We start from the raw sequence: 14,645 nt of genomic DNA on the forward strand, positions 1-14,645 counted from the left end.
GTGAGCAAGGGACTCACATCTGAGCATACCCTTCCAAGCTTGTGGTGGACAAAATGAATAAGAAAAGGGGGTGGTGATGGACAGAGTATCTGAATTAAGCGGAACACTCGTACCCAGTCAACAGTTCAGGGCTTGATCCATCACCGTTTTTTAGCTCACTGCACCATCCCAGCTCAGAACCTGGCTACATGCAAATTAGTCTGTCCCTGGCCCAGTGCTTCATGGGAACAGGGCAGACCAAACTACCAAGCCAATTCTTTTACTGGAAAGGAAACAAGCTTCTGGGGACCGGTTTCTGGCATTACAGCCGTCTTCGGCCCGGCTTGCTTGAATCCTGATGGTGAAGTGAGCAAGGGACTCACATCTGAGCATACCCTTCACCGCTTGTGGTGGACAAAACGATTCAGAAAAGGGGGTGGTGATGGACAGAGTACCTGAATTAATAGGAACACTCGTACCCAGTCAACAGATCAGGGCTTGATCCATCACCGTTTTTTAGCTCACTGCACCATCCCAGCTCAGAACCTGGCTAAAGGCAAATTGGTCTGTCCCTGGCACAGTGCATCATGGGAACAGGGCAGACCAAACTACCAAGCAAATTCATTTACTGGAAAGGAAACAAGCTTTCGGGGACCGGTTTCTGGCATTACAGCCGTCTTCGGCCCGGCTTGCTTGAATCCTGATGGTGCAGTGAGCAAGGGACTCACATCTGAGCATACCCTTCCACGCTTATGGTGGACAAAACGATTCAGAAAATGGGGTGGTGATGGACAGAGTATCTGAATTAAGCAGAACACTCGTACCCAGTCAACAGATCAGGGCTTGATCCATCACCGTTTTTTAGCTCACTGCACCATCCCAGCTCAGTACCTGGCTACATGCATATTAGTCTGTCCCTGGCCCAGTGCATCATGGGAACAGGGCAGACCAAACTACCAAGCCAATTCTTTTACTGGAAAGGAAACAAGCTTCCGCGGACCGGTTTCTGGCATTACAGCCGTCTTCGCCCCGGCTTGCTTGAATCCTGATGGTGCAGTGAGCAAGGGAGTCACATCTGAGCATACCCTTCCACGCTTGTGGTGGACAAAACGATTAAGAAAAGGGGGTGGTGATGGGCAGAGTATCTGAATTAAGCAGAACACTCCTACCCAGTCAACAGATCAGGGCTTGATCCATCACAGTTTTTTAGCTCACTGCACCATCCCAGCTCAAAACCTGGCTACATGCAAATTAGTCTGTCCCTGGCCCAGTGCATCATGGGAACAGGGCACACCAAACTTCCAAGCCAATTCTTTTACTGGAAAGGAAACAAGCTTCCGGGGACCGGTTTCTGGCATTACAGCCGTCTTCGGCCCGGCTTGCTTGAATCCTGATGGTGCAGTGAGCAAGGGACTCACATCTGAGCATACCCTTCCACGCTTGTGGTGGACAAAACGATTAAGAAAAGGGGGTGGTGATGGGCAGAGTATCTGAATTAAGCAGAACACTCCTACCCAGTCAACAGATCAGGGCTTGATCCATCACAGTTTTTTAGATCACTGCACCATCCCAGCTCAGAACCTGGCTTCATGCAAATTAGTCTGTCCCTGGCCCAGTGCATCATGGGAACAGGGCAGACCAAACTACCAAGCCAATTCATTTACTGGAAAGGAAACAAGCTTCTGGGGACCGGTTTCTGGCATTAGAGCCGTCTTCGGCCCGGCTTGCTTGAATCCTGATGGTGCAATGAGCAAGGGACTCACATCTGAGCATACCCTTCCACGCTTGTGGTGGACAAAACGATTCAGAAAAGGGGGTGGTGATGGACAGAGTACCTGAATTAAGCAGAACACTCGTACCCAGTCAACAGATCAGGGATTGATCCATCACCGTTTTTTAGCTCACTGCACCATCCCAGCTCAGAACCTGGCTACATGCAAATTAGTCTGTCCCTGGCCCAGTTCATCATGGGAACAGGCAGACCAAACTACCAAGCCAATTCTTTTACTGGAAAGGAAACAAGCTTCTGGGGACCGGTTTCTGGCATTACAGCCGTCTTCGGCCCGGCTTGCTTGAATCCTGATGGTGCAGTGAGCAAGGGACTCACATCTGAGCATACCCTTCCATGCTTGTGGTGGACAAAACGATTCAGAAAAGGGGCTGGTGATGGACAGAGTATCTGAATTAAGCAGAACACTCATACCCAGTCAACAGATCAGGGCTTGATCCATCACCGTTTTTTAGCTCACTGCACCATCCCAGCTTAGAACCTGGCTACATGCAAATTAGTCTGTCCCTGGCCCAGTGCATCATGGGAACAGGGCAGACCAAACTACCAAGCCAATTCTTTTACTGGAAAGAAAACAAGCTTCCGGGGACCGGTTTCTGGCATTACAGCCGTCTTCGGCCCGGCTTGCTTGAATCCTGATGGTGCAGTGAGCAAGGGACTCACATCTGATCATACCCTTCCACGCTTGTGGTGGACAAAACGATTCAGAAAAAGGGGTGGTGATGGACAGAGTATCTGAATTAAGCAGAACACTCGTACCCAGTCAACAGATCAGGGCTTGATCCATCACCGTTTTTTAGCTCACTGCACCATCCCAGCTCAGAACCTGGCTACATGCAAATTAGTCTGTCCCTGGCCCAGTGCATCATGGGAACAGGGCAGACCAAACTACCAAGCAAATTCTTTTACTGGAAAGGAAACAAGCTTTCGGGGACCGGTTTCTGGCATTACAGCCGTCTTCGGCCCGGCTTGCTTGAATCCTGATGGTGCAGTGAGCAAGGGACTCACATCTGAGCATACCCTTCCACGCTTATGGTGGACAAAACGATTCAGAAAAGGGGGTGGTGATGGACAGAGTATCTGAATTAAGCAGAACACTCATACCCAGTCAACAGATCAGGGCTTGATCCATCACAGTTTTTTAGCTCACTGCACCATCCCAGCTCAGAACCTGGCTACATGAAAATTAGTCTGTCCCTGGCCCAGTGCATCATGGGAACAGCTCAGACCAAACTACCAAGCCAATTCTTTTACTGGAAAGGAAACAAACTTCCGGGGTCCGGTTTCTGGCATTACAGCCGTTTTCGGCCCGGCTTGCTTGAATCCTGATGGTGCAGTGAGCAAGGGACTCACATCTGAGCATACCCTTCCAAGCTTGTGGTGGACAAAATGAATAAGAAAAGGGGGTGGTGATGGACAGAGTATCTGAATTAAGCAGAACACTCGTACCCAGTCAACAGTTCAGGGCTTGATCCATCACCGTTTTTTAGCTCACTGCACCATCCCAGCTCAGAACCTGGCTACATGCAAATTAGTCTGTCCCTGGCCCAGTGCTTCATGGGAACAGGGCAGACCAAACTACCAAGCCAATTCTTTTACTGGAAAGGAAACAAGCTTCTGGGGACCGGTTTCTGGCATTACAGCCGTCTTCGGCCCGGCTTGCTTGAATCCTGATGGTGAAGTGAGCAAGGGACTCACATCTGAGCATACCCTTCACCGCTTGTGGTGGACAAAACGATTCAGAAAAGGGGGTGGTGATGGACAGAGTACCTGAATTAATAGGAACACTCGTACCCAGTCAACAGATCAGGGCTTGATCCATCACCGTTTTTTAGCTCACTGCACCATCCCAGCTCAGAACCTGGCTAAAGGCAAATTGGTCTGTCCCTGGCACAGTGCATCATGGGAACAGGGCAGACCAAACTACCAAGCAAATTCATTTACTGGAAAGGAAACAAGCTTTCGGGGACCGGTTTCTGGCATTACAGCCGTCTTCGGCCCGGCTTGCTTGAATCCTGATGGTGCAGTGAGCAAGGGACTCACATCTGAGCATACCCTTCCACGCTTATGGTGGACAAAACGATTCAGAAAATGGGGTGGTGATGGACAGAGTATCTGAATTAAGCAGAACACTCGTACCCAGTCAACAGATCAGGGCTTGATCCATCACCGTTTTTTAGCTCACTGCACCATCCCAGCTCAGTACCTGGCTACATGCATATTAGTCTGTCCCTGGCCCAGTGCATCATGGGAACAGGGCAGACCAAACTACCAAGCCAATTCTTTTACTGGAAAGGAAACAAGCTTCCGGGGACCGGTTTCTGGCATTACAGCCGTCTTCGCCCCGGCTTGCTTGAATCCTGATGGTGCAGTGAGCAAGGGAGTCACATCTGAGCATACCCTTCCACGCTTGTGGTGGACAAAACGATTAAGAAAAGGGGGTGGTGATGGGCAGAGTATCTGAATTAAGCAGAACACTCCTACCCAGTCAACAGATCAGGGCTTGATCCATCACAGTTTTTTAGCTCACTGCACCATCCCAGCTCAAAACCTGGCTACATGCAAATTAGTCTGTCCCTGGCCCAGTGCATCATGGGAACAGGGCACACCAAACTTCCAAGCCAATTCTTTTACTGGAAAGGAAACAAGCTTCCGGGGACCGGTTTCTGGCATTACAGCCGTCTTCGGCCCGGCTTGCTTGAATCCTGATGGTGCAGTGAGCAAGGGACTCACATCTGAGCATACCCTTCCACGCTTGTGGTGGACAAAATGATTCAGAAAAGGGGGTGGTGATGGACAGAGTATCTGAATTAAGCAGAACACTCGTACCCAGTCAACAGATCAGGGCTTGATCCATCACCGTTTATTAGCTCACTGCACCATCCCAGCTCTGAACCAGGCTTCATGCAAATTAGTCTGTCCCTGGCCCAGTGCATCATGGGAACAGGGCAGACCAAACTACCAAGCCAATTCATTTACTGGAAAGGAAACAAGCTTCTGGGGACCGGTTTCTGGCATTAGAGCCGTCTTCGGCCCGGCTTGCTTGAATCCTGATGGTGCAATGAGCAAGGGACTCACATCTGAGCATACCCTTCCACGCTTGTGGTGGACAAAACGATTCAGAAAAGGGGTTGGTGATGGACAGAGTACCTGAATTAAGCAGAACACTCGTACCCAGTCAACAGATCAGGGCTTGATCCATCACCGTTTTTTAGCTCACTGCACCATCCCAGCTCAGAACCTGGCTACATGAAAATTAGTCTGTCCCTGGCCCAGTGCATCATGGGAACAGGGCAGACCAAACTACCGAGCCAATTCTTTTACTGGAAAGGAAACAAGCTTCCGGGGACCGGTTTCTGGCATTACAGCCGTCTTCGGCCCGGCTTGCTTGAATCCTGATGGTGCAGTGAGCAAGGGACTCACATCTGAGCATACCCTTCCACGCTTGTGGTCTGGCAAAACGATTCAGAAAAGGGGGTGGTGATGGACAGAGTATCTGAATTAAACAGAACACTCGTACCCAGTCAACAGATCAGGGCTTGATCCATCACTGTTTTTTAGCTCACTACACCATCCCAGGTCAGAACCTGGCTACATGCAAATTAGTCTGTCCCTGGCCCAGTGCATCATGGGAACAGGGCAGACCAAACTACCAAGCCAAATCTTTTACTGGAAAGGAAACAAGCTTCCGGGGACCAGTTTCTGGCATTACAGCCGTCTTCGGCCCGGCTTGCTTGAATCCTGATGGTGTAGTGAGCAAGGTACTCACATCTGAGCACGCCCTTCCACGCTTGTGGTGGACAAAACGATTCAGAAAAGGGGGTGGTGATGGACAGAGTATCTGAATTAAGCAGAACACTCATACCCAGTCAACAGATCAGGGCTTGATCCATCACAGTTTTTTAGCTCACTGCACCATCCCAGCTCAGAACCTGGCTACATGAAAATTAGTCTGTCCCTGGCCCAGTGCATCATGGGAACAGCTCAGACCAAACTACCAAGCCAATTCTTTTACTGGAAAGGAAACAAACTTCCGGGGTCCGGTTTCTGGCATTACAGCCGTCTTCGGCCCGGCTTGCTTGAATCCTGATGGTGCAGTGAGCAAGGGACTCACATCTGAGCATACCCTTCCAAGCTTGTGGTGGACAAAATGAATAAGAAAAGGGGGTGGTGATGGACAGAGTATCTGAATTAAGCAGAACACTCGTACCCAGTCAACAGTTCAGGGCTTGATCCATCACCGTTTTTTAGCTCACTGCACCATCCCAGCTCAGAACCTGGCTACATGCAAATTAGTCTGTCCCTGGCCCAGTGCTTCATGGGAACAGGGCAGACCAAACTACCAAGCCAATTCTTTTACTGGAAAGGAAACAAGCTTCTGGGGACCGGTTTCTGGCATTACAGCCGTCTTCGGCCCGGCTTGCTTGAATCCTGATGGTGAAGTGAGCAAGGGACTCACATCTGAGCATACCCTTCACCGCTTGTGGTGGACAAAACGATTCAGAAAAGGGGGTGGTGATGGACAGAGTACCTGAATTAATAGGAACACTCGTACCCAGTCAACAGATCAGGGCTTGATCCATCACCGTTTTTTAGCTCACTGCACCATCCCAGCTCAGAACCTGGCTAAAGGCAAATTAGTCTGTCCCTGGCACAGTGCATCATGGGAACAGGGCAGACCATACTACCAAGCAAATTCATTTACTGGAAAGGAAACAAGCTTTCGGGGACCGGTTTCTGGCATTACAGCCGTCTTCGGCCCGGCTTGCTTGAATCCTGATGGTGCAGTGAGCAAGGGACTCACATCTGAGCATACCCTTCCACGCTTATGGTGGACAAAACGATTCAGAAAATGGGGTGGTGATGGACAGAGTATCTGAATTAAGCAGAACACTCGTACCCAGTCAACAGATCAGGGCTTGATCCATCACCGTTTTTTAGCTCACTGCACCATCCCAGCTCAGTACCTGGCTACATGCATATTAGTCTGTCCCTGGCCCAGTGCATCATGGGAACAGGGCAGACCAAACTACCAAGCCAATTCTTTTACTGGAAAGGAAACAAGCTTCCGGGGACCGGTTTCTGGCATTACAGCCGTCTTCGCCCCGGCTTGCTTGAATCCTGATGGTGCAGTGAGCAAGGGACTCACATCTGAGCATACCCTTCCACGCTTGTGGTGGACAAAACGATTAAGAAAAGGGGGTGGTGATGGGCAGAGTATCTGAATTAAGCAGAACACTCCTACCCAGTCAACAGATCAGGGCTTGATCCATCACAGTTTTTTAGCTCACTGCACCATCCCAGCTCAAAACCTGGCTACATGCAAATTAGTCTGTCCCTGGCCCAGTGCATCATGGGAACAGGGCACACCAAACTTCCAAGCCAATTCTTTTACTGGAAAGGAAACAAGCTTCCGGGGACCGGTTTCTGGCATTACAGCCGTCTTCGGCCCGGCTTGCTTGAATCCTGATGGTGCAGTGAGCAAGGGACTCACATCTGAGCATACCCTTCCACGCTTGTGGTGGACAAAATGATTCAGAAAAGGGGGTGGTGATGGACAGAGTATCTGAATTAAGCAGAACACTCGTACCCAGTCAACAGATCAGGGCTTGATCCATCACCGTTTATTAGCTCACTGCACCATCCCAGCTCTGAACCAGGCTTCATGCAAATTAGTCTGTCCCTGGCCCAGTGCATCATGGGAACAGGGCAGACCAAACTACCAAGCCAATTCATTTACTGGAAAGGAAACAAGCTTCTGGGGACCGGTTTCTGGCATTAGAGCCGTCTTCGGCCCGGCTTGCTTGAATCCTGATGGTGCAATGAGCAAGGGACTCACATCTGAGCATACCCTTCCACGCTTGTGGTGGACAAAACGATTCAGAAAAGGGGTTGGTGATGGACAGAGTACCTGAATTAAGCAGAACACTCGTACCCAGTCAACAGATCAGGGCTTGATCCATCACCGTTTTTTAGCTCACTGCACCATCCCAGCTCAGAACCTGGCTACATGAAAATTAGTCTGTCCCTGGCCCAGTGCATCATGGGAACAGGGCAGACCAAACTACCGAGCCAATTCTTTTACTGGAAAGGAAACAAGCTTCCGGGGACCGGTTTCTGGCATTACAGCCGTCTTCGGCCCGGCTTGCTTGAATCCTGATGGTGCAGTGAGCAAGGGACTCACATCTGAGCATACCCTTCCACGCTTGTGGTCTGGCAAAACGATTCAGAAAAGGGGGTGGTGATGGACAGAGTATCTGAATTAAACAGAACACTCGTACCCAGTCAACAGATCAGGGCTTGATCCATCACTGTTTTTTAGCTCACTACACCATCCCAGGTCAGAACCTGGCTACATGCAAATTAGTCTGTCCCTGGCCCAGTGCATCATGGGAACAGGGCAGACCAAACTACCAAGCCAAATCTTTTACTGGAAAGGAAACAAGCTTCCGGGGACCAGTTTCTGGCATTACAGCCGTCTTCGGCCCGGCTTGCTTGAATCCTGATGGTGTAGTGAGCAAGGTACTCACATCTGAGCACGCCCTTCCACGCTTGTGGTGGACAAAACGATTCAGAAAAGGGGGTGGTGATGGACAGAGTATCTGAATTAAGCAGAACACTCGTACCCAGTCAACAGATCAGGGCTTGATCCATCACCGTTTTTCAGCTCACTGCACCATCCCAGCTCAGAACCTGGCTACATGCAAATTAGTCTGTCCCTGGCCCATTGCATCATGGGAACAGGGCAGACCAAATTACCAAGGCAATTCTTTTACTGGAAAGGAAACAAGCTTCCCGGGACCGGTTTCTGGCAATACAGCCGTCTTCGGCCCGGCTTGCTTGAATCCTGATGGTGCAGTGAGCAAGGGACTCACATCTGAGCATACCCTTCCACGCTTGTGGTGGACAAAACGATTCAGAAAAGGGGGTGGTGATGGACAGAGTATCTGAATTAAGCAGAACACTCGTACCCAGTCAACAGATCAGGGGTTGATCCATCACCATTTTTTAGCTCACTGCACCATCCCAGCTCAGAACCTGGCTACATGCAAATTAGTCTGTCCCTGGCCCAGTGCATCATGGGAACAGGGCAGACCAAACTACCAAGCCAATTCTTTTACTGGAAAGGAAACAAGCTTCCGGGGACCGGTTTCTGGCATTACAGCCGTCTTCGGCCCGGCTTGCTTGAATCCTGATGGTGCAGTGAGCAAGGGACTCACATCTGAGCATACCCTTCCACGCTTGTGGTGGACATAACGATTCAGAAAAGGTCGGTGGTGATGGACAGAGTATCTGAATTAAGCAGAACACTCGTACCCAGTCAGCAGATCAGGGCTTGATCCATCACCGTTTTTTAGCTCACTGCACCATCCCAGCTCAAAACCTGGCTACATGCAAATTAGTCTGTCCCTGGCCCAGTGCATCATGGGAACAGGGCAGACCAAACTACCAAGCCAATTCTTTTACTGGAAATGAAAGAAGCTTCCGGGGACCGGTTTCTGGCATTGCAGCCGTCTTCGGCCCGGCTTGCTTGAATCCTGATGGTGCAGTGAGCAAGGGACTCACATCTGAGCATACCCTTCCACGCTTGTGGTGGACAAAACGATTCAGAAAAGGGGGTGGTGATGGACAGAGTACCTGAATTAAGCAGAAGACTTGTACCCAGTCAACAGATCAGGGCTTGATCCATCACCGTTTTTTAGCTCACTGCACCATCCCAGCTCAGAACCTGGCTACATGCAAATTAGTCTGTCCCTGGCCCAGTGCATCATGGGAACAGGGCAGACCAAACTGCCAAGCCAATTCTTTTACTGGAAAGGAAACAAGCTTCCGGAGACCGGTTTCTGGCATTACAGCCGTCTTCGGCCCGGCTTGCTTGAATCCTGATTGTGCAGTGAGCAAGGGACTCACATCTGAGCATACCCTTCCACGCTTGTGGTGGACAAAACGATTCAGAAAAGGGGGTGGTGATGGACAGAGTATCTGAATTAAGTAGAACACTCGTACCCAGTCAACAGATCAGGGCTTGATCCATAACCGTTTTTTAGCTCACTGCACCATCCAGGCTCAGAACCTGGCTACATGCAAATTAGTCTGTCCCTGGCCCAGTGCATCATGGGAACAGGGCAGACCAAACTACCAAGCCAATTCTTTTACTGGAAAGGAAACAAGCTTCCGGGGACCGGTTTCTGGCATTACAGCCGTCTTCGGCCCAGCTTGCTTGAATCCTGATGGTGCAGTGAGCAAGGGCATGTAGCCAGGTTCTGAGCTGGAATGGTGCAGTGAGCTAAAAAATGGTGATGGATCAAGCCCTGATCTGTTGACTGGGTATGAGTGTTCTGCTTAATTCAGATACTCTGTCCATCACCACCCCCTTTTCTGAATCGTTTTGTCCACCATAAGCGTGGTAGGGTATGCTCAGACATGAGTCCCTTGCTCACTGCACCATCAGGATTCAAGCAAGCCGGGCCGAAGACGGCTGTAATGCCAGAAACCGGTCCCCGGAAGCTTGTTTCCTTTCCAGTAAAAGATTTGACTTGGTAGTTTGGTCTGCCCTGTTCCCATGATGCACTCGCCAGGGACAGACTAATTTGCATGTAGCCAGGTTCTGAGCTGGGATGGTGCAGTGAGCTAAAAAACGGTGATGGATCAAGCCCTGATCTGTTGACTGGGTACGAGTGTTCTGCTTAATTCAGATACTCTGTCCATCACTACCCCCTTTTCTGAATAGTCTCCTATGGGGCTTCACCTGTGTGTCTGTGTCTAGCCAGGGCCCTCCACTGCCAGAAGATGGCTACTGTAAACACTCCCTGCTTGTCGCGCTCTCAGGCCAAGGTCCTTCACCACTTCCCAACAGGTGGTATGATCGTTCAACCACAGGTGACTCGCCGCTCACCAGACAGAAATGGGGGGTGTGAGTCCACTGCGCACCCCCCAAGGCCACCCGAGATGGCGCACTCACTCCACGCTGGATGCCACTTCACCGGGTGCGGAGCCCCCACCACCAAGGACAGCCCTGGTTCAGCACCATCCAGCTACACCCACTCTTGGTTAGGGCTGCATCTAAATTGCTCCGCCGAGCACCTCACATGCTCCACCAGGACTCTGCTGCCGGTGTTTGGCCGCCTCATTGTCCCGCTGCAGACCCCCTGCTCTGGGATGGGCACTGGGACCCCTCTCGTTCAGGTACCTCTCGGGCTGCCTCCCAGCCGACTCACCCGCACTACTCCTGTCTTTGCTCCACAGGAGTACGGCCCTCACCTCCACTTGTGGCCTTGGCTTCACTATGCTGCTTCAAGTGCACCCTCACTGCCCTGAGGGAGACCCCTTGCTGGAGTCGTACACTGCCGCACCTACTCTCCTCGGGCTCTAGAGTTGATCGGAAGGCTGCGCTGTGTCCAGGCTCCCTCTGCCAGGATCCGAGACGGCCGCTCCGGGGTGCTCGTTCTGCCACTCTTGGCCCGCTGGGACGCTCTCCGTCTCCGCGAGTCACCACAGATCTTTCGCCAGCGGAGGCTGGGACACAGCTTGTACCCGCAGCGGCGATTCCAACGGCGGCTCCTCCTACTGCCTCCGGAGTGTCACCATTTTGTAAGCTGTCCCAGCTGGCCACCAAAAGTTCCCCAGCTCCACCTCTGCTGATTTCTGCCCGAATTTCACGGTTTGACGGGCGCCGCCGCCTCCCGAGATGCACATCCCTCGGAATCAGCGCTCCGAGACAGGATTGTGACAGATGTATGGGGCTAATAGTGCTGGTAGATAGTGCAGCACACTCAGCCTATGGCCATCTTCCGCTGCAACTAGCCACGCCCCGATGATTACCTTTCTGATCACACCTCAAATTATATCATCAATGATCATATCTCCGATGACAACATAGATGAAATCACTGATGAGAGTACAAAAATATCAGCAATTAGTTCATTGAGGTAGTCACTTTCTGTAAGGCTACGCTCTGTAGATTTTGTGCATGTGAAATAATCTCCTGAACTAAATTCAAATTACACCGCATTACATGAAAAATGAAAAGGCATTATTACTCAACACTTTAAACAGTTAATATGGTTAGCACCCATTAGTACACGGACATTAGTTCGCGTACCATTACTACACAAGCATAACAACGCATGCGATGTAATAATGCGTAGCCTTTAGTACGCAAGTTGTTACATCGGTGAGGGGGCGTTCATTTTCAGGAAGAGGGCCTGCTGCATGCGCAAGTTGGTGAGGGGGCGCCCTTCTGCCCTCAGGACTCCTTATTCTGCCTGCCCACGATGGAGGAATCTGGAGAAAGCAGGAAGGGGGAGAAGATTGGAACCAAGCGTGGAGGTGAAGAGAGGAACTACGAAAAGAGAGTGGTAAGAGGGGCTGTGTAGGGTTGTGTAGGGGCTGTGAAGGGTTGTGCAGGATTGTGTACTCGTGTTTGTGTAGTGTAGAGTAGTGTCGGGGGTCGTGCAGGGTAGTGTACTTGTGTTTGTGTAGTGTAGAGTAGTGTTGGGTCATGCAGGGTAGTGTTTGGGGTAGGGACAGGACTGGGGTTAGAGGCAGGGTCGTGCACGGGTAGTGTTTTGGGGTTTAGGGTAGTGTTCTGGTGTTAGTGTAGTGTTTTAGGGTTTAGGATAGTGTCGGGGGTCGTGCAGGGTAGTGTTTGGGAGTAGGGACAGAACAGGGGCGAGGGGCCGTGTCATGCTAGTGGTAGTGTTTCAGGGTCTAGGTTAGTGTTATGATGTTAGTATAGTGTAGGGTAGTGTTTTAGGGTTTAGGGTAGTGTCGGGGTCATGCAGGGTACTGTTTGGGAGTAGGGACAGGACTAGGGCTAGGGGCAGGGTAGTGCTGGGGGTAGTGTTTTAGGGTTTAGGGTAGTGTTCTGGTGTTAATGTAGTCTAGGGTAGTGTTTTAGGGTTTAGGGTAGTATTGGGGGGGTCGTGTCGTTGTAGTGTTTGGGAGTAGGGACATGGCTGGGGCTAGGAGTAGTGTTGTGTAGGGAGTAGTGATACAGGGTTTTGGTAGTGTTTTTAACTTTTGGATGTGAAGTGTAGTGTATTTGTATGTAGTGTTGTTTTTTTTTTTACTAGGCAAGTTTTTAGTTCGCATACATTAACACTCAATGTAATGGTATGCGAACTAAAAACGTGCGTTGTAACGGTTAATGCTAAGAAAAAACGTGTGGTAATGGCATGCAAACTAATTGCAGGCGAAATAACGAATCATATTCGTTAATACCGCTATGATGATGCATGCAATCGTTAAGAATTGCATAAACCATCATTGTTGCAACCGCAAAAGACAATAATAAAAAGTTATTAATTGGTATCTAAATACATGGAGACATGAAAAGATCTATTAAGATAAAAGCCATCAATATACAGTGAACATTGTCTACCTTTTTTCTATGTATTCCAGATTTTTGAGAGCTCTTGTCTTTGGATTTAAGGCAAAGCAAGTAGGCTTTGTCACCCCTAATAATAGTGAAAAAGCAGTCAAACTGGCTTTTTACTCATAGCTGGTTAAGATGAGAGTGATTGAAACTAGAAAAAAATCTGATAAAGTTTGCAATTAGAATAATCGAGTATGAGGATATTGTGCATATTTCATTTGATAAAACGTTCTTCCTGCTATGGCATGAAGTTTTGACCTCCTGGTAAATAGTCAAAGTCCTGAAGGAGAGGCCAGTTTCCCCTCTGTCAACCACATGATACTGTCTAATGGAATCCAGGTGGTAATTCAGAATGAGTAGTCTACATAAAGAAGATCTATTGAAAAAGTTTACATATTGCATTTGTGTTGGCTCCACAATATACATGCTTGGTTTCACGGTAAGCGGTGCCCTGGGATAACTTTATAAACAAATCAAAGAAAAGTCTTACCAAATGATATTTGCACGTCTGCCACAATTCTCTCTGGCCTTGCTAAGGGAAAATGCACACCAGACAGCTCAGCAACAGCCTTCATCATCTTGTCCCAGAGACAGAGGAGCTCTGCAGGGTTTTCTAGAGAGCGGACGTAGTCTGAAGGAACTGTGAGAATAATGTTGTCAGTGGCGAGCTCTGACCATGGAGCCGAGTAATGGCAGATGGTTTCCGTCCAGCTGGAGTTACTTGTTTCACCTGCAGTATCAGGCAGAATGGATAAAAGAACACATATTTGATTATCCATTAGAAATATATGTTTTAATTTGCTGTTCAATACTGATTTCAGTTTAAAATAGATCATTCAAGAGATGGTGCTCACTTTGATATTAATAACGGAATTGATTTTTGCCCTGGGTTTCACATCATACTGTCAACATTTGCATAGCGTCACGGAGAAACAAAAAAAATGAGGAACATTCAACAAAAAGCGGCAGATCTCCGGCTCACCATGTTATGGTGTTCTAGAAAAAAGGGGTAACCCGGAGACCTGGGTGGGAGAATTATTATCAATACAAAGGGTTCCTATAGGAGCAGAGTAGCCCTTGACTTCCATGGCAATAGTTACAATAAACCTTCTGCTAGTAAATTTTATTTTGCGATTTGTGCATTTATTTTAATTTTTCACAAGTAATCCTGTGTCAGAACAAGGACTTGGTTTAACAATTCCATGTATCACATTTAGACATGGTGCTCCTATTTAGTGATGGTGCAGTGAAAGTGATCGAGTGAATTTTTATGTAACGTATAGCACTCAAGGTAAAAGAGTCAAAATCCTCAATCAAATTTAAAAACCGTCCACTGTAGAAATCAGGGCCGGACTGGCTACCGGGAGTTTTGGAATGCTGCTGGGCTGGGGGCTGATTTTGTTCATGGGGACCTGCATGTACTGAGCGAAATTCGTTTTGCTTTAATTATTTCGAAGTACACGCAGGTCTCCATGAACGAAATCTGCCCTAACCGCAGTG

The 14,645-nt window shown here is 49.3% G+C and overlaps 1 protein-coding gene across 1 annotated transcript in view; it reads right to left on the minus strand.

Moving 5' to 3' along the window:
- Positions 1 to 14,645, minus strand: part of LOC147721184 (TRPM8 channel-associated factor homolog) — a 376,336-nt gene that overhangs the window by 125,344 nt on the left and 236,347 nt on the right. Inside the window, 1 exon segment of the mRNA XM_086964671.1 lies at positions 13,636 to 13,875. Within this exon segment, the coding sequence (XP_086820797.1) occupies positions 13,636 to 13,875 (240 nt within the window).

The sequence above is a fragment of the Lissotriton vulgaris genome, chromosome 4_1 (assembly GCF_964263255.1).
Source record: "Lissotriton vulgaris chromosome 4_1, aLisVul1.2, whole genome shotgun sequence".
NCBI lineage: Eukaryota > Metazoa > Chordata > Amphibia > Caudata > Salamandridae > Lissotriton > Lissotriton vulgaris.